At 32.7% G+C, this 20,016-nt stretch overlaps 1 protein-coding gene across 1 annotated transcript; it reads left to right on the forward strand.

Moving 5' to 3' along the window:
- Positions 1-7,956: 7,956 nt before the first annotated feature.
- Positions 7,957-9,509, forward strand: LOC129918046 (uncharacterized). Its single transcript, XM_055998362.1, has 5 exons — positions 7,957-8,067; positions 8,132-8,403; positions 8,456-8,930; positions 8,995-9,211; positions 9,334-9,509. Exons 1-5 carry the CDS (start codon positions 7,966-7,968, stop codon positions 9,507-9,509), a joined length of 1,242 nt encoding a protein of 413 aa, XP_055854337.1. The 5' UTR covers positions 7,957-7,965.
- The last annotated feature ends 10,507 nt before the right edge of the window (positions 9,510-20,016 follow it).

The raw sequence follows: 20,016 nt of genomic DNA on the forward strand, positions 1-20,016 counted from the left end.
TGTCCCGTTTCATTTTGGTGCATTTCTGGCCCGTTATTTAATTTATCACATTTTCCGTATTTTGTATTTCGTTAACGAAATCTTGAACTAAATTAAATTTTTTTTTTGCTTTTAAACTTATTTTTTCATGTTTTTTCTAGAAATTTTTTTTTGGTATTTTTATTATTACTTGCTCAATAGGGCAAGTATTGGTTTCGTGTCGAAAAAAAAATTTGAGGTTTTAATCAAAACCAACATTACGATGATGGAGAATTCCAAAAAAGTGGGTCTCGCAATTCCGTCCGTGCGTCTGTGCGTCTGTGCGTCTGTACGTCCATCTGTACACATTTCCACAGCCTAAACGGGTGGACGGATTTTCTTCAAATTTGGTACAGATGATTTTTATGGAATTCTGAAAGTTGGTTTTTTTTTTTTTTTTATCTCTCTTAGAAAGTGTACCTCCCATACAAATTTCTCAATTCAAACCAAATAACTCAAAAACGGCTCTAACGATTTTGATTAAAATTTTTGTGTTTAGTATTTACCATAAGAGCCAACTTTTGAAATAAAAAAAATATTTTTTGTACCGTTATTAACGGTACCTGCCATAGAAAGGTTTTTTTGGTTTTTGAATATCTCGTACAAGATTAACCCGATTTCAACGAAAATTTTTATACAAAAGCGTTTAAGTAAAAGTAATATTAAAATTTTAGAAAATTTTCAAAAAAATAATTTTTGGATTTTTAAAAAATGTTTCAAAGTTTTTTTTTGAAAAATCAATTTTTTGAAAACGAGTTAGTGAAAAATTTTGAAATTTCGTTTTTATGCGTAAATCAATTATTTCTTAAAAATGGCATACCAACTTTTTTTTTGAAAAATGTTAGAAATTTTTTATATATAAAAAATTATTTTTTTAAAAAACGGCTCTAACGTTTTTCGAAATTTTTTTTCTAAAAATACCTTTTTATACAAGTAATAAAATGGCATACTTGGTTTTTTGAAAAACATCATTTAAAACGGTGTTTAATTAATTATAAAAACAGATTTTATTTTTTTACACTTCTTATGAAATTTCTTGAAAATATCAAATAATAAAATTTTCCTAATTTTCTGGAATAAAAAGCTTTAACATAAGAGTTACTTTAGTATAAGAGCAAGTACGTGCGACCCCAGTCGTGCATTTTATTTTTATTTTGTCATAGTACCCGATGGTACTTTTTTTATTAACATGTTGACTTTGGAGACTTCAAAATTTTTTGTTTCGCATCAGCAGCGTACAAGGCTTTACTCATGAAGCCTATAGTACGCAGCTGAAGCTGCGTTAACGAAATCTTGAACGAAAAGTTTTGTTTTGCTTTTCGTTTTTCAGTACGCAGTTCTACCGAAAAATTGGAGAGTTTTCACTCATTTGTCACTTACTTTTTACTGTCCTGTGCATTTTTCTCGACTCCAAAAGCTTTAAAAATTATTTTCTGTTGATTTTTCTTGATTTTAAATTAATTTTGAACTTTTTTATTTTGATTTTGACAGAATAGGTACTCGATGATATTTTTTCGTTAGCATTTTCGTTGTCGACTTTGGAGACTTGAAAATTTTTCGTTTTGCATCAGCAGGGTACCTACTAGGCGTAATCAAGAAGAAAAAATAATAAAAATTATTTTTATTTAATGTGGAGAGATTGAATATAATTCTAATTGATGAGCCCACTGTCGTACCTAGACGAAACGCTTTGGAGTTGAAGTCACTTCAACTTTGAATTTTACTCCTAATCTTGTTGGGAGATTTGTAAATCGTACGACGAATTTTGTCGGCCAGTGTTTTTTTTTTAAGTTTGTTCAAAAGCCAAAAACTATAGATTTTCGAAATCACCTTTAAAAAAATGATTTTGACAAACTATGATTTTTTTTTTTGCGAAAAAATTTTTGTTTCATATTAGGTACATTATTTTAAAGAAGCTCTTTCACTGTCGTAATTATTACTTTCTCGCATATTTCAATGATTTTGATGGCTTTATTCTTCAAAATTGTTAACTATTTCTTATGATTACGGAAAACTCCAGTTTTTAAAATATTTCTATCATTAGTAATTTTCTTAAAATTTTTTAGTCACGCATTTATAAAATGTTAATTTCACATGAAACGAAAGACACATTTAGTGTAGTGCACTTTTATACTAAAAAATCGATAAAAAAAGTGGTAAGATTAACTTTGACCTTAAATTTCATTTGAACGAAATAAGCTTAAAAGATAAATTGTTTTTTTTTTTTTTCGAAAAATTCTACTCTTCATAATATGATAATGTTAACGACCCTGGAACATGGCATTTCATCCTTTATTTACCCCTTTTAACCATCGTACAATGCTGAGAGAAAATAAGCGATACGGTTAATTTTTTTTTCAATTGACTATAGGTCATATCAAAAAGAGGTGGAACTACATATCAGATTTCAGATGCTCAGAAGTCTACTTTCTTTAGGTTGTTTGATGAGTAGTAGGTACTTTCAGCGATTCCACAGCAAGTATCAGGGTTTTTGAATATGGCAAATTTGGTGAATGAATGTCCTTCTACAAAAAGCTTTCTGTCACAACATCCAAAATATGTACCTTCCGGCATAATGGCATAAGTTGCACTTAGATTCCTAGCATTTCTCACTGTAAAGTTATCCCAATGTCGTCAATTTTATTGCACTGCATTCGTTTACAACCAATAATCCTCTTGGGGCACATAACATGCATCACAAATGAGAGTGGATATAAAAATATCAACTACATTTAGCTAAAAACATCGTGCCAAACTTATTTCAAACATTTCAAAATTCACTCTGATCCATTCGCAAACGCTTACATTCATTATCTACTTTAAAGACTCTTCTTGTTTGGTTGACATTACCACCATTTTTTACCACATTTGGTCAAATTCCACGCTAACTAATTGAAATCGATTTTGGAAATTGAGATCAAGCAATCTGTCGCCAATGGTCGTTGTCGCCTTGTCTCTTTTGCAACAACAACACAACGCATGAAGACTTGGACGACACACTAAAAACACTTTTTTGACAAAGAAGAAAACATCAGATTTTAGCTAATTAAAAGAGTTTAGCGTGACAACAACATGACAGCAGTTTGTTTTGTGTGTAGTATAAGTAAGTAGCTATAAAGTAGCCATCTTAGTGGATATAACACGCAACTGGCGTTTTGTTGAAAATGTTGATATGCTTGATGGTGATATGTACACCACCATCATCATCAGCAGTAGATCGCGTGGCTTAAAAGTTATTTTTGTACAAAATGGCTATTTAATTTGGCATCTTGTTGACTCGCTACTAATGGTTTGTTCTTTTATAATGCTTTATTTATTTTTTTTTTATGTTTTTGGTAGATGGTAGGTAGTTAACGCAGTGAGGTGATTGACATGACATAATGTCAGTTTAATTAGTCAAAATGACAAAAGATATGCTGGTTTGAACGCAATCTCCTTATACAAAGATTCAGTTTTGGAATTCTTAAAAAAAAAAAAATGTTAATCCCTCACATTTACTTGGATTTAATTTTTCTAAGTTCTTTGTTTGGCTTTATTACAATAAAGGAGATTGAAAGATAGATATCCCGAACCAAAAATATTGAAAAGATTTGACAGAAAGGTTTTGACAGTAGAAAAACCGTTCTTGTAATTACTATAACCTCAAAAAATATCTTATTTTTTTACATTTTCTCATTTCAAAAACGTTTTTTCTGCATTTTCCAACATATCTGACAAAGTATAGTAATATTTCGGTTTATTCAACACAAACCAAATAGACCCCACAGAATCTTAGTCATGAACTGTAAGTGGCGCCCAATTTGTGTCCACAGTAAATAGTGAAATTTTCCATTTCATTCTTCATATATGTCCACAATTTGACAAGTAAATATAATTCAGAAAACTATTAAAGTAAGCATCCAGCAACATCTATTTTAAAATCATTGACTTACTTTCATTCGAAGAAAAACAACTAATGCAGAGAGTGTAATTCCACACATGTGGTCTTGCTAATTTTGGTCAATTTATTGACAACATGTCCAGCCAATCGATCTTAAGATTCAGTTTGGATTTATTTCATTCCAATGCGGGCGGTGCACCAGTATAATAGTGAGCTTGAGTTAAGCAAGCAGTTTTAAGTTGAATGAAGAATTCAACTTCGGATCGGAAACTTAAATAGCTTTTATCGACAAAGAATGTGGGGGGACTTTGAAGTTTAAAAGACTTTTTATGGATTCAAAAATTCCATTGCATTGCGAATGGTTTGTTTGCTGTTGTTTTTCCATTCAATTCCATTCCAAGAATTTGGTAACAACGAAGAAGCAGGAGGGCAGTGGTAAGATGATAATGGCTACGGATTTACTTGAAATTTTCTTTTTTAAGTGTAAATTAGTTGTTTTTTTTTTCAAAATCGAAGTGATAAAGTAGTCATTATATTAAAATCAAACAAAAATGAAATTTGTGATTTTTTCAAGTTTAGTTTTTATTAAAAATATATATTTTTTTATTGAAAAAAATGTACTTTTTTCACAAATCGATTGTTTCAAAACGGCTTAATGGAAATATTTTTTTTATTAAAAAAAAAAAATACATTTTTTTTGAAAAATTTTTTTTTTTCCAAAAATCGATTGTTTCAAAACGGTTTAATGGATTTACTTAAAATTTTGTTTTTAAGTGTTAATGTGTTTTTTTTCTTAAAGTAGTCATTCTATTAAAATTAAACAAAAACGTATTTTATGATTTTTACAGCAAAATTTAAGTTTGATTTTCAAAAATCAGTTGTTTAAAATCGGCTGGTGGAAATTTCTAAAAATTTTATTAGTATTATCTTCAAAACAAAAGAATTAACCATAACTACAAAATTGAGATCTCATATAAAGGTAGTAAAACTATTTGATACAACTTCGAACAACAAGTTGAAATGAAAATGTCAATACACAATCTATCATGTTTATACTCTCAATTTATAAATATTTATTTGTAATTATGGAAGTGAAGAAATTTTCTATTTGGGTTTGTTTTCTTGTTTGTTTGAAAGATAATAAATGGACATCACCATTATTGACGTTTGGTTTGATGAATGAAAGTTAAAAGTTGATGTTAAGATTTCATGTTGAAGATTTCCTTATTGGGATGATACCAATTTAAAAAAAAAATTGTTTTGGATTGCTATAACAGTAAGTCAGCTATTACATGAAGCCTCAAGAGGCGCGCCTCTTTTAAATACTAATGAGTGCAAAAGAGAAAGAAGATAAAACAAAAAGTTATCCGACCGGAGAGTCGTGGGCCAAAATTCTGAGACTCTTTTTTGACGTTTCTTTTTCCATTCTTTCTTTTTTCAACATTCCCTTTCATTTTTTTTTTCCTTCTTGGTGCAATACAACAACAACAATACTTAAATCAAAAGAGAAATGTCAAATTTGAGTCTTTGACTCAAGAGGCATCGTGTAATAGTACGCGCCTCACAGAATGATTATCAAAAGAAAATTCGAAAAAAGAGTCAAGCCTCTTGAGGCTTCATGTAATAGCTGACTTAGAAGTTTATGTTTAATTGAGTAATGTTAGACTTTCGTTTGAAGAGAAATAGATTTTACCCTCATCAGAAACTGGGTTGCTTTGACAATCCAAAAGAAGGGCTCAACTCCCAACAAACTGTTTTGCTACATAGCCTATAACCAGCTGGCAAATAAGACGTTTCTAAATATACTTAATTTGTCAATTTATGAATAGTACTTTAGAAGTTATGAGAGAACATATGTACAAACTCACATACCTACACAAAAACTGTTAAAAACATTACCTATATATTTATTTTTTGTTACATCGTCACCAAAAAATAAATTTTACTTTCAATACTGTTGAGGCCCGCTTAGAATATAAATAATCCAGTCAAATAAGGGTTTAACCTCGGAATGAATGTTAGTAGAATTTTTTTTTGCTCAATATCTTCCTTTTGCCATTCTATAACATATCTCAAAAGTCTAGAAAAATCTCATGTCCGCTTGTCGCGATTTCAAGGTCAAATCGCGAAATGGCGATTTTCAAAATTAGCAAAAATAGGCTATGGTATTATATACACATATGATACATGATTTCAAGGTATTTTTTAATGCTTATTCCAAAAAATCTAAAATCAAGACAATCTGACGTCTCTGGAAAAAGTTATACCTGTTTTTCATCTGTCAACTCATATTATTATAACAGTTGCAAACTTACTGCCAAAAAACCCTTAAAAGTTATGGTAGATAAACCAAATTTTGCATGAAGATTTAAGAATCCATCATTATTAAAAATCAAAACAATCCATTACGAAAAATATATATAGCTACGAAATAATGGTATTTTTTTATGGAGGGGCAAATTTTAGGATATGCACTAAAGAAAGATTCTTGTTCATCTTAGGAAAAAGTGCTAATAGGCTAATTTTTTCATTTTAATCTTTGTTTGGATATTCTTTAACTACCCTCAAAAATTTAAAAAAACCTCATGTCCGCAAGTCCTAATTTTCTTGGTTTGAAAATAAGGTGCAGATTTTAAAAAATTAATAAGAAAAGTTTAAATTTTTATATGTATACCAACATAAGCGACATGATTTAAAGGTATTTTTTAACACTTATTACAACGAAACTCACAAACAAGTCAACCTGACCATCCCTGAAAAGTAATGGACCTTATTCATGTTGATCTGACACCAATATCTGAAGTGTAGTTTTTCAATTTTTTTAAATCTGCACCTTATCTTCAAACCAAGAAAATTAGGACTTGCGGACATGAGATTTTTTTAGATTTTTGAGAGTAGTTAAAGAATATCCAAACAAAGATTAAAATGAAAAAATAAGCCTATTAGCACTTATTCCTAAGATGAACAAGAATCTTCTTTAGTGCATATCCTAAAATTTGCCCCTCCATAAAAAAATACCATTATTTCGTAGGTATATATATTTTTCGTAATGGATTGTTTTGATTTTTAATAATGATGGATTCTTAAATCTTCATGCAAAATTTGGTTCATCTACCATAACTTTTAAGGGTTTTTCGGCAGTAAGTTTGCAATGCAACTGTTATAATAATATGAGTTGACAGATGAAAAATAGGTATAACTTTTTCCAGAGAAGTCAGATTGTCTTTATTTTAGATTTTTTATACGTATCATATGTGTATATAATACCATAGCCTATTTTTGTTAATTTTGAAAATCTCCATTTCGCGATTTGACCTTGAAATCGCGACAAGCGGACATGAGATTTTTCTAGACTTTTGAGATATGTTATGGAATGGCAAAAGGAAGATATTGAGCAAAAAAAATTTCTACTAACATTCATTCCGAGATTTACCCCTTTTTTCTCCTTATTTTACTGTATTAAAATTAAATTAAAAGTTTCATCAAATCTGACTGAAAGCACTTTTTCCATACAACATGTTCGGGGTCTTTAAATTATTATGAACACGCTTGAGTTTTTAAGTCTTGTGGCAATACTGATTATATTTATTTATAATTTTATCCACGAGCTTTGTAAGCTCAGACGCTGTCAGTGCTCATTTGTTTTGTGTGCGTAACACAACAGAAAGAAGATACCTTATTTATTCGCGGCGTTTTTTTTGACTTGTCGCAAATAATTTTTGTTTATATTTGTTGTTATTTATTGAATTGCAGTTTATTATTTTGTTAAGCTACCACATCGTATGTCATTTTCAAAATCATTAAATTTATCTACTTACAATAAGTGTGCAAGTATTTTGCTAATTCTGCTTTGTGTTTGCAAATGCGCCAATTCTTGGAAAAAGTGATCTTGTCACAATGCTAATTTACAAGTAATAGTGTTGCCACCTCACCAAAAAGAAAAAAATTGCATAGAAATTAGTAAAGTACTAAAATTACATTATTTTTGAAGTACACTCAGGCGTATGAGTAACATTCACAAATAAAACATATCAAACATTTTAACAAACGTTTTTTCGATTTCGAAAATGGAACAATATAATGAAGACGAACTTGTTCCTCCAAGTTGGTTAGACAGAGATTTCATTGAAATGGTTTTAAGAAAATATAAAAGTAATAATACAATCGTGGTAAGAAGAAAAAAAAAATTCCACATAACCTCGAAAAATTTGTATAAATCCAATTCATTTTTAGATAGAGAATTTGAAAATCTCTCCAGGAACTGAAAAAGGTGATCATTTTGCCAGTATTATGTTTCGTGTTGTTGCAACTTATAAGTCACCATCCATCACTTCTGAATCGATATCAATGATTCTTAAAACAATTCCCGAAGAAGAAGGTTTCAAAAAAGAGGTTTTAGATCAAATGTTATATTTCGAAACTGAAATAGGTATGTACGCGGAAGAAATTCCGAAACTCGAAAATGTTCTTCGAAATAATGGAGATAATGTACAGTTTGGCTCAAAGTAAGTTTTAGAAGTTCTCAGTTAACCAAAATTAAACCTAAACATATTTCAGAATTCTCTATCACTCTCTGGAACCTCATAAAGTTATTGTTTTCGAAGATCTCGTTGCCTTGGGCTACACTTGCATTCGAGATCGATATCTCAATGCTGATGAAGTTAAACTTTGTCTTTCGAAAATTGCTAAATGGCATGCAGCCAGTTATAAACTATTAACAACAGAAGGTGACATTTCAGCTAAGAAATATAAAGAAGGTCTTCTTAGTCGTCCGAAAAACGAACAACCAGAATTCATTACCGAAGGGTTTAAATTACTTATAGAAGCAATTTCGAAAATTGAAGAGTTCGAAAAATATAATGAAAGACTTCGAAATATCGAACCTTCATTAATTTCTAAATGTAATGATATTTTTAATGGCAATATGAGTGATGGAAATTGTTTGATAATGGTGTTGAATCATGGTGATTTACATAATCGAAATGTCATGTTTAAGTTTGATGAGAATAACAAAGTTGAAGATGTTATGTTGGTGGGTTTCTTTTTTTTCGTTACTTGATAGTTACCATTTAAAACAAAGATTGCCCTAATATTAGGTTGACATGCAAATATCTTGTTATGGGCCAGCTGTGATTGACATATTTTGCAGCATACAAATGCTATTCGATGCGGATTTGCGACAAAATCATCGTGACCAAATGATTCGATATTATTTTTCGATATTCATTGACACTTTGAGAAATGTCAAATATACAGGAAAGTTGCCAACGTTGGAGGATTTATATTCGGATATGATTAAATGCAAGGAATTTGGTAAATTTGGAACTTCTCGTAAAGTAGTAGAAGAGCATAAGTCTCTCCGAATTTTGTAGTCTTACCTTTGGAGGTGTTCTCCATTAATGACAAATGTGGTTATATTTTTGTTTTCTTTACAGAACTTTGGTTGGCTGTCACTCTTGTTCCACTGATCTGTGCCATTATGTCAAAAGGTGGAAATGTGCAAACAGAAGACTTAATATCTTCGAAGGAAGCTCAAATCCAGATGTATTTGAATCCAGATTTTATTGCAGAGCTGAGAGGAATGTTGCCAACATATTTTTGTGAAGGATAAAGTGTTAAAATAAGTCTTGTTATAAAAGCGTAAAGTATTTTTTTTTTTTCAAAAGAAGTGTTTTTTTTTTGACATTTTGCTGTCAATGTCACTCAAGTTGAAATTGTTATTGTGGTTAAAGTGCGTAATTCTTTTAAATTTTTCTTAAAACTTTTATTGGAGTTCCTTCATTACTCTCGAATTCTTTACTTAAATGTGTTAATATGCGAAATTCTTAAGCAAGTGGGCACTTCTTACAGATTTGAAATTTGGCATTAAAATGTCATTTTCAATAATATTTTTGACATTTCTAATTGACACTTTAATCTATGTATTTAACACGTAAGTTAATACCTTTATTCTGACGTATAGATTGTAAACTTCCAAATTCCGCCATTTTTAATGAGAGATTAAACTTCAAACCAATTCCTAACGGTAAATTTTGACAACCTTACTACAATTGTCATGCTTGTAGACTCAGAATTTACATTCCACAATCAGATGCCCATATTTCGAATTAAAACGTCATTCATATATTGATTCATCACCATTGAAATTATAAAAGAGGTTAACTCGAATTAAACGATCAATTAAATAGCTCCCAACGAACTAATTTGTTCTGCATTCTTATAAAACGATCTGTATCCCACTGAGGAGAACAAATGTCCATAATCAAATCTATCCACACTATATGCGATGGATGCTTGCCGCCGCCGCGCCGCCGCTGTTGATGACGATAATAGAAACCTCACGATTAAACAACCAACGACGACAATAACAACAACAATCTAGAGAAAATGACGATGACGACGATCGGCCTGGCGATCGACGACGACGACCACGACGACACGATAAAAGATGAAGATCAAACGCGCAAACATAATAAATCATCAATTCAATATGTCTGCGCGGCACGTTTCCTTCGATCGATGTTCGGCGCGCAATCACATAAATCACCTACAATGGTTGCACCAACCAACGAATAAGTTGCCGCTCAGGTGCTTTTTGCTCTAGTCTCTCTCTATCCTCAATATGATCTAGCTCTAGAGAGTTGCAAGTTGCAAGCCAATTGCTCGAATGTCAATAAAGTGTATCTGCATATAATTCTCCCGAGGTGTTACGAGCTATGTATTAAGTTTATAGATTTTAGAGGGTAGACCAAGGGTAAAGGGGAACAATTTATTATTTGTTAATAAACATGACAATAATTTCTCATGCTTTCTTTTCGCCATCACCATTATGAAGTGATTAATAAAAAAATAAAAATAAAAATAAAAAAAAAAAATAAGAATACAATTCATGCCACAGCCGACACACGAACCATCACAGAAAAAGATATATTAGTTTGGCACGAGAAGAAGAGAAAGGTGTTAGAAGAGAACGAGATGTTATTCACCTTCCGTGTGATGATGTTGTGGAACACAACACTATTTTCAAGGCTGTATTTACAGAAATAGAGCCTTTAACAAGGTAAATACCTACATCAGAAGTGGGATATCATAGTTGCTCAATTTGACAGCTTGAAACATTAAAGCTAAGGGACTGATGCAAAAAAAAATAATTGAAAAACTTACTCAAAACAAGAAAGACAAATCCACTACTAGCTCATTGCACATTTAAGAAGATTAGCTCAATTTGACAGTTGCTCAGTTTTAAGATTAGCTCAATTTGACAGTTGATCAGTTGGAAACATGGCACTTAGGTGAACACATCTCAAAGAGTAGATGGGCTATCCTAGGAAACGTATAATGGGTATCTATTTCTCTAGATTCCCAACCTCAAGGTGGACAAACTTTAAATTTTATGTGGGTTAGCCCAATTTGACAGTTGCTCAATTGAAAGCGACTGAATTTAGAACAGAGTTCAAGAGTGTAGAAATTAATACTCATTTCTACATTTCTTTTAAAGTGAATTTTGAACATTTTCAAATTTCATATGGGTGAGCTCAATTTGACAGTAAATGTTGTTACATATCAAATAAGGCGTTATAGGCACTACCCAAAGAAAAAGTATAACTTACAGAACAACGGTCAGATCACATTTCAATGGAAACTGGGCCAAAAATGTGTACAGGTTAGCCCAATTTGACAGTTGATATTTTCCTATTTCCTTTTGACAGCAAATACAGCCCTGTCTTCATGTACAACAGGTACTTGCATTAATCTTACAAGTGACCCAGTACTGGAAGTTGGAAAAAAGAAGGTATGATGTATATTTTCCGAGTGTTACTCCAGTGAATTGTTATCTTTCGTGACGAAGTAGAATTTGCACTCCGATTTTGATGAATGCTTCAAATTGTTTGTTTGCTTTTTTTATTTTAATCCAACTCCCGCATCAGGCAATTGTGTGTTTTTTTTAACTTGTTTTTCTGCTTTGTTCCCATCGTCTATTTTCCCAGCGATACATAGTTTGAGATAAACAGAGAGAAAAAAATAAACTTCAACGTGAACGTGAGTCAGGTCTGGGTAGAATAACTTTGTGTTGCACAATTAGGATTGAAAGTGTGATGCATAATATGGAATGAATGAAATGGTATTTGCTTGTTTGTTCTTGAACCCTAGATTCTCAATGAAGATGATAGTAAATTTGAGCTTGATTTAATTTCATTCAATATCCGTAGTCAGAAGAACTAGAATAAAATGATATTTATGTGAAGACTGCAACCAAAGAATTAGGTGTTTAGGTTGGAAACACAAGAATAATGGTGTGAAGTAATGTCTTTCCGGATCTGTTATGGAAATATAACTTTAGCGCAAAATATAACAACTGAGCAAAATCCCAGATTTTTCACTACTCAAGATGCTTCGATCGTCTTTTCACCGCGAGACAACAAGTTTGACAGGTATAACGTTTGACGTTTGCGTCAAACAAAAGCGTGTGGATTAGTGTCATCTGAGCTAATTCCTACAACATCTTTAGGAACCTGAATATCAGCACGCCTTTTGCAGGTTTGACAACGATAAGTTTGACAGAACTTACGTTTGACATTTGTTATAAAACTGAATACAAAATAAATCTACAAACTGTCATTCTTATTTTTTAATTCGTTTTTTTAAAAGAGTTCCTTAAAGCTCTTTTGAGGGCAATCCACAAGATCCACTCACTGATGGAACCTGTCTCCTATTTAAAGTTGAACTATTTAACCCCATTCAAAGAGAAGCGAATCATGCGTAAAGCTAACAACCAATTAATATAAGCAGCTAATCTCTTCAGTAAAAGTGATTAATCGCCATTAGTGCACTAGGTGTCTGGTCACTACACTCGACCAGGTGTCTGGTCACTACACTCGAGGAGAAGCTGCCAATACCGCCACCCAGTGAATGTGAATGCTCTCTCAAGCAACGTAAAGCAAGGGAAAAAGTTCGTCGTCGTTCAACATTTGTGTGGAACCAGTTGAAATTGATACCACTTCACCCAGTCGTGGTTGTCTCTCTTTAGAATGTGTAAACGCCTGAACGGACTTACTTCATGCACATTATGCGAAAATATCACTTTTATTGATCACCTGGTCTTTTTTTTGTTGTATATTTTTTTAATTAGTCTCGTGTGACTAAGACTGGTCACCAACGTGTGTGTCTTTCTTATACGCTTTTATAGCTGGTTGCGTTTTATTTTTTTCTATACGCAGACATAAACACTTGATACAAACGTCAGTGGACACACCATCATCATCTCACATAGAGCGTATCTTGTATATTTTATTTATTTTTTATTTCTTACAACACGTACCAATGGAAAGTGATGCTATAGTGCGTAAAGCAAGTGGTAATCAGGCCAAACTAGCATAACAATAATTGACCATTACGCTTAAGTTCTTATTTTTTTTATTTGTTTGTGATTTGATTTCGTATATAGTTTGGCGTGGTGAATTTCCTGACTTTTGGGAGGAAGAAGAAATGTCAGATCGTAAAGAGAGATATGAAATGACATTTCTTTTTTTTACGAATTGATCGTTACTTTCTAGTTTGTTTGACAATTTTTCTTATTTTGTTTACTATTTTCTTCTCCTTCGTTTATATTGTTGGTCTATATAGGGATAGATAGAAAATAAAATAAATAATGTATATATGGTAGTGATTTTCTATTTGCTTCTTAAATAAATGCATGTACTTTCACTTGTCATCTCTTGCGATGATCGCAAGCGCCTGTCCATAGTGTGGCCATCACCTTAATTGATTTATAGGAAATTAGTTGTTATATTACGAGTAGAATAGCAAACAGGGTACTATTTCGCAAATTGGTAGAAGAAATATAGACTTATGGTAGGATTATAACAGTTTGGATGACATTTTAGTGATGTGTTCAAACTGGGCTAAAAAAAATAAGAGTGAAATATAACAGTTCGTCCCAGCTTTGCATAGTGTTTTCTATCGCAGGCTTCTAAAAGAAGTCCTAAAGAAGCAGTAGGTAACTAACTTCAAAATATACCTAACAGTTTTATATAAAAACTCCAAGAGCGCTAGTGATTAGTTCAAATTTTTCATCTGCATCTGTCTGCTTAGACAAAAAAGTAGTATATTGGATGTCACTTCTGACGTTTACAAATTCAGAAATGTATCCATCATTATCCCTCCGACTGATATAGTACATATTTTTATTTTCATGCGAATATGCAATACGCAATTGTAGTAAATGTAATAGGATGCATATGAAGTGTCTTCATGGCAGTACTAGATTTTGTTTGTTTTTTTTTTTTTTTTACTAACCTAGAACTGCCACTGGATGTCACTGTCAAATGATAGCTCAACCTTAAATGTCAAAGCTTCAAATTTAAGGTTTGTTTACACTATACGTTCAGTTCATGAAAGTACTAGATTTTTGTACTATCATTCAATTTTTTTTTTTTCAACTTTTCACCAAGCTAGAACTGCCACTGGATGTCACTGTCAAATTGGGCTTTTAAGAAATCTGTCTTTGTCTTTTTCCTTTCTAATTTGACAGTTCATTCAAGAAGAACAAGATAAAACCAACCAATCAAATTGAAGCAATTCTGAGGAAAACAAAATAAATGCAATTTTCATTGCAAAAAGGCGGTCGAGTAAATTTCTCTTATAAAAATAATAAAATTAATAGTTTTCCGTGCTGTGACGTGTTAAACAACATAAATAAAGTATTTTTAACCAATTCGATCGTGTTTGGGTTTTGATTTTCCAAAACTTCACAACTTTCTTTTACATTCGAAATTCGATGCGCCTTGAAATCTTCCTCAGAATTGAACTGTCAAAAATTTTTTTTTTCAATTTTTTTTTTCATTTTTGAAACTGACGTCTGGCTTAAAAGCCCAATAATAGCTTAACCTAAAATGTCTAAAGTTCAAATTTAAGGGGTATTTACATTGATCTGTTCTGGATTCAAACTGTTGACATTAAATAGATATTCTCTCTGACGGTTTTCAATAAATCATTTGCTTACAGTTGTAGTAAGATTGACAATTATATTGGAATTCACTGTGAATATTTTCAAATATTTTCCAAACATCCTTTGTATACATATATTCAACTTAGCATAACATACCAATCTCAGTCACTTTACCTATATATAAATCCTTTTTTGCAAAACCGATTGAAAAAGAGTTAAAAAAAATTGTCATTACTATGCTTATAGAAGACATTGTCTCCTATAATACTCCACTAACCATTCTATAGATATACGGCTAATTACTTGACTCCTTAAAATAAAATGCCGCCGCTATGGTGCATATCTTCGTGCCAACAACACCAAAATGCACCTAAAAGAATGTTTAAAAACCTTTTTGTTGCCTTTTGATGATGTGGACGAGGATGACCAATTGCTTAAAGGATATTTTTAATTTCCCTTTCGTTCAGCGAATGGCGATGATTTTTCGCTGTATGGTAAGCAGCAGTAGATACCTATATCGAAAGGCATAATTGTTTTGGTGCCGGCGATGTCTAGGCTCTCTCGTTTGTCATTACAAAAAACAAATTGCTGGAACACGTTTATAAAATACCTACTAACCTCCTGCCAGACTATATAGAATAAACCCAGAGGGATACTTGGTTAGTGTCTTTTCTTTTTTGTTTTTTAAGATAAAAACTCTTAAGCTCGTAAGACGCTAATCCAAGGATGGAGTTTCTGCATATTATAACGCGTATAAGGAATTCCAAATATGTTTTAGACACATTTTGTATCTTTGCATGGGAATTTGCCAATGATATAGGTACACTAGCTCCATGGGTACCTACTTGTAAATGAGTAAATGAAAAGTGGTACGCTGTGAATGCATTGTACGTTGGTATGGCAGTGCAACGTAATGCTGATTGGGAATAAATAAAGGTTTTATTTTTTAATAGAAACCTAGTTTACTAGTTTCTGTCATTAAGAAACACAGATACAGAAAGTTACTGCAATGAAATGTCAAAGTTATAGATATACCGAAGTTTACACTCTGTTTACAATCTTCCGACTTCTAAATTAAGAAAACAACGCCCGAACGGCCTAAATTGGAAGCAACATTTTTGTTTATTGACAGTGATGGTTAATGGAGGAAACATTTTGAGATATTTAATTGCTTATAGTTGATGATAAACCGTTAAGTCAGAACTATAATTGGCGGATGGAGTCGGAAGCTACTGTCAATTGTTGTTGTTTTCCATAAGTTTTCATCCGTCGAGTGCGGTTGCGAGCGCACTCGTCGGATGAAAACTTATGGAAAACAACAACAATTGACAGTAGCTTCCGACTCCATCCGCCAATTATAGTTCTGGCTTTAAGCTACTTTCTTAACGAAATTTTGTTACATCGAAAAAACTTTCAAAAGGAGTTCACTTCTTGATTTATTAATTTTACCTGCTGTAAAAAAAAGGCATATCCAACAAACCCGTTGGGATTCGATCACACTTCTGGACACGCGCTAATGTCTGACAGTCAAACGGAGAGGTCTGTCTGGCTTAGAACTCAACTAAAATAAAATGAGAAAAGCAGATTGCTCATTTTCGTTCAGTTTCGTTTTCGGTCGTGAAGTGGGTGTACTATTGCACTTCACGGATACAAAACTGACAGCTGCTTGTGTCATTCACTCTTTCCATTTGACAGAAGGGAGATAAATGCTTGGTTCATTTTTGGAATTATCACGGATGTCTTAAATTCAATGGATTGTCTTCATATTTACATACAAAACTTCATTCCATTTGATGAGTGTAGACTGTGTAGAGTTGAAGAGTAAAATGAATCCTTACAGGATGAGTAAAGACTTTTCTTTCACTTGAGGTAATTATGGGTGCGTTACTCATAAGATGAACTGAAACAAATTTTTTTTTTATCTTCTCTTTGCATTTGGTTGAATCTAGACTTTTCGTTCAGTTTTCGTTCAGTTAAGAAAAATTATGAATGCGTTACGTTTTTGGCGATATATTTCGTTCTCTTCTGACATTCACTACTTTTTGCATCTGTTATTTCAGGCGAATACGAACACTTTACATGGCGAGTACCAGGCTTTTCGTTCAGTTTTCGTCCACTATTGTTTTTTGGGAAAGAAAATGATTGCCGGTTCTGAAACTGACCTTACGTATTGTTTTACCCAAATGCTTGATCTAAAACTCTTGTATGGTGTCATTCTGTAATTTCTAGATTCGTTGGTTTAGCGAAGGTTAAGCCAAGGTTTAAAATTTCCCCCGAACCTCATCAGAGATCAACTTCCGTTTATGGTTCAATGTAAACATCCTCTTTCACAAAAAAAAAAAAAAATACAAACATTGAATTTGTAAAAACCTCACACTTCCCCCCTCATCTTTTTACGATGAATATAAATTTTCCCCCATTCGATTGGATTTTCTTCGCAAAAATGTCACCACTTTTCATTTCTATATCTCGAAGCCAGTCAGGTTACAGCGTCTTATACTACTTGGCCTAAAATGTAAAATAAACAAAAAACAAAAAAACTAAAAGCTGCGGCAAATCCAAAAAATTATTATCGCGATGCCACGAAAAATTTTCTCCGCATAAAAACCGAAAGTGCACTTTTCTCTCGTCATCTCAGGCCATCATCGCGCGCGATTTTCGCTTCGAGCGGTGTAAATTCCTCACGCACATGTCCCATCTATAATAATATTCTCCTCTCAATATTATACCGGTTTCCGCAACATATATGAGTGGAGTCAACATATGTGAGACGACATCGACTCCTCGATAATATATGTTTTATGCCAGCGACAGACAGCCCAGCCTTCCCCTCCTTCGAAAATTAAAAAAAAAATAAGTTTAAAGAAAAACCGGCAAAGACCAGACCAGGACCGGAGACCTGCACTAGCGACCGACCGAACGACACGGTGATGGTGGCTGGGGCTGGTTGGTGGCGGTGTGGTATAGTAACGCTAACGCGCAGTAGAAAACGAAAAGTCATCCTTCTGGCAGGTGAAGATTAATATAAAAAGTGAAATGGATTTTCCATTTAAGAAAATCGCCTCCACAGTCCGCATCTCAGCCGCAGCCACACATTGCGGGTTTTGGGGTTTGAACGGAGTGCCGATGCCGCCGCCGCACAGAGTCTACTACACTGCACCATTTCTTACTACCGCACCATCAGCCAGCACATGCCTTGAGCATTTGGCGCAAGAGTGTCTTATCTTGGGATTCATTAAATAAATGAGGTTTTGGCATGGACGACGTCTCCCGTCTGCCAGAGTCAAGTAGTCGATACGTCGTCGTAGTTGTCGGTCGCAGGGGCCGATATGGCAAAGCGATTTATTTGTAAGCCTCTTCAACATTGCACCACTACCGTACAGACCAACTCAACCGGCCAATTATTGACAAAATCAAAATAAAATGGAAATACTTAATGAAAAGAAAATTGGAAATGAGAAGGAGGCGAAAAGGGGGGCGGGTTGAGTAACCCACTGTGAGTCTGAAAATTACTTGAAGAAGGTTAAATATCGCGGACATCCAAACAAACCATTTGTTACGTTTAACTTTTGGACTTGTGTAGTTAGATCTCTGAGCTATTGTGCGGGTCATTTTTATAAGTTTACTTAGTGGGTAGGCTAATACAATGTAAGTTATTATAGGAGTGATACACACACTGTATATGGGCGTGACTGGATTTATGGTTTTTCTTTCTTTTAACTAATTTGTTTAATGATGAAACATGATTACTTAACGAACGCAGGTATACCTTTGAACAAGCAACTGTTAAAAGTTTGAAAAAAATGGCATATTTACTTTACTCGAAGTTCACTCTTCAACACAAATTTTTGCGCCTATAAAACCTTTCAGAAACAACAGTAGCATCTGTAAAGCTTTATAGAAACAGAATTGTAAGTTGGGTTGAAGTCACATGTGTCTTTAAAAGATCGCCTGGTCAAAAATGTTAAAACTGATTTGTAGTACTAAGCACACGCTTGCAAAAAGCTCCAATTGCAACTTATTTTAGGACCTAATTAAAGACCCACTAAAAGACAAACAAATTGGAAAAAATAAGTGCCCAAGCTACAATTTGTTAGAAGTAATGGCCCCAATTTGAAAAAAAAATTCAATAAGGTCCAAAACTTAAGTTTTGGTTATGAGGTCTCAAATGTTTTTCTAAAAAAAAACCCGAACATTCATTAAGTCTTGTATTCTCTGGCTACACTTTGTACAGAATAATGCCCCCAAATTAATTAAATTCAATAAGGTCCTAAAATTATGACAAATGAAGTAAAGTCTCTAATCATTCTTTTAAAAAATTGATGAGGTCCTTATTCTTTTGATTACTTATATGAGGAAAATTCTTATGCGATATTAAAAATGTATTTGGATCATTTGGACCATTAAAAGAAGGTACTAACTTTTGTTCGATAAAAATTTATGTAAGTCTCAAAAGTAATTGTGGGGCCTTTTCATATTGACTACTTATATTTCAAAATGAGACAAGACCCCAATTTTTACAAACTAATGTTAGAAAGCCAAAAATTTAAAGAGTGGTACCTATCTTATTTTCCAGATGAAAAAAAAATAAATAAGGTCCCAAAAATTTAACATATGGAGTTAGGTCCTTATTAAAAAATAAACAAGACCCCAAAGCATCAAGATGCCTTCTATCTGTTAAGCATACAAGGTCCCAAAACTTAACCTAATGAAGTAAGAACTGAAATTGTGAAATTAAATTATGCACGAAGGTAATTATGGGATCTTAAAACATTCAATTTTACTTTTTTATTAGTAGAGGTCCCAACTGATAAAATAATAGAAGCTATAGATTAATTTATTTCTCACCTTTACTGTTTTCAAAACTTGCAAGCCAACATGCAAATTCCAATAGCATGGCTGACTAACATTTATCTTTTGAATTCGTTGGTTTAGCTGAGGTTTAGCTCGGTTTTAAATTTAATACCCTACATAAAAAAAGCTGTCAGGCTGATGCTATAATTAGATTTCAACCACAGCTAATTCGCCGAAATCAATGAGCTTAGAAGAAGAACTTAAACCAAGGTTAAAGCACATTTGTACAACTGGTCATTAATGTCTTGGTAGAAAAGTTAGATTGTATTGCGACTTGGATGCCTAAGGGCAAATTATACAGACGTGATGCAGCCCT

The sequence above is a fragment of the Episyrphus balteatus genome, chromosome 4 (genome assembly GCF_945859705.1).
Source record: "Episyrphus balteatus chromosome 4, idEpiBalt1.1, whole genome shotgun sequence".
Lineage (NCBI taxonomy): Eukaryota > Metazoa > Arthropoda > Insecta > Diptera > Syrphidae > Episyrphus > Episyrphus balteatus.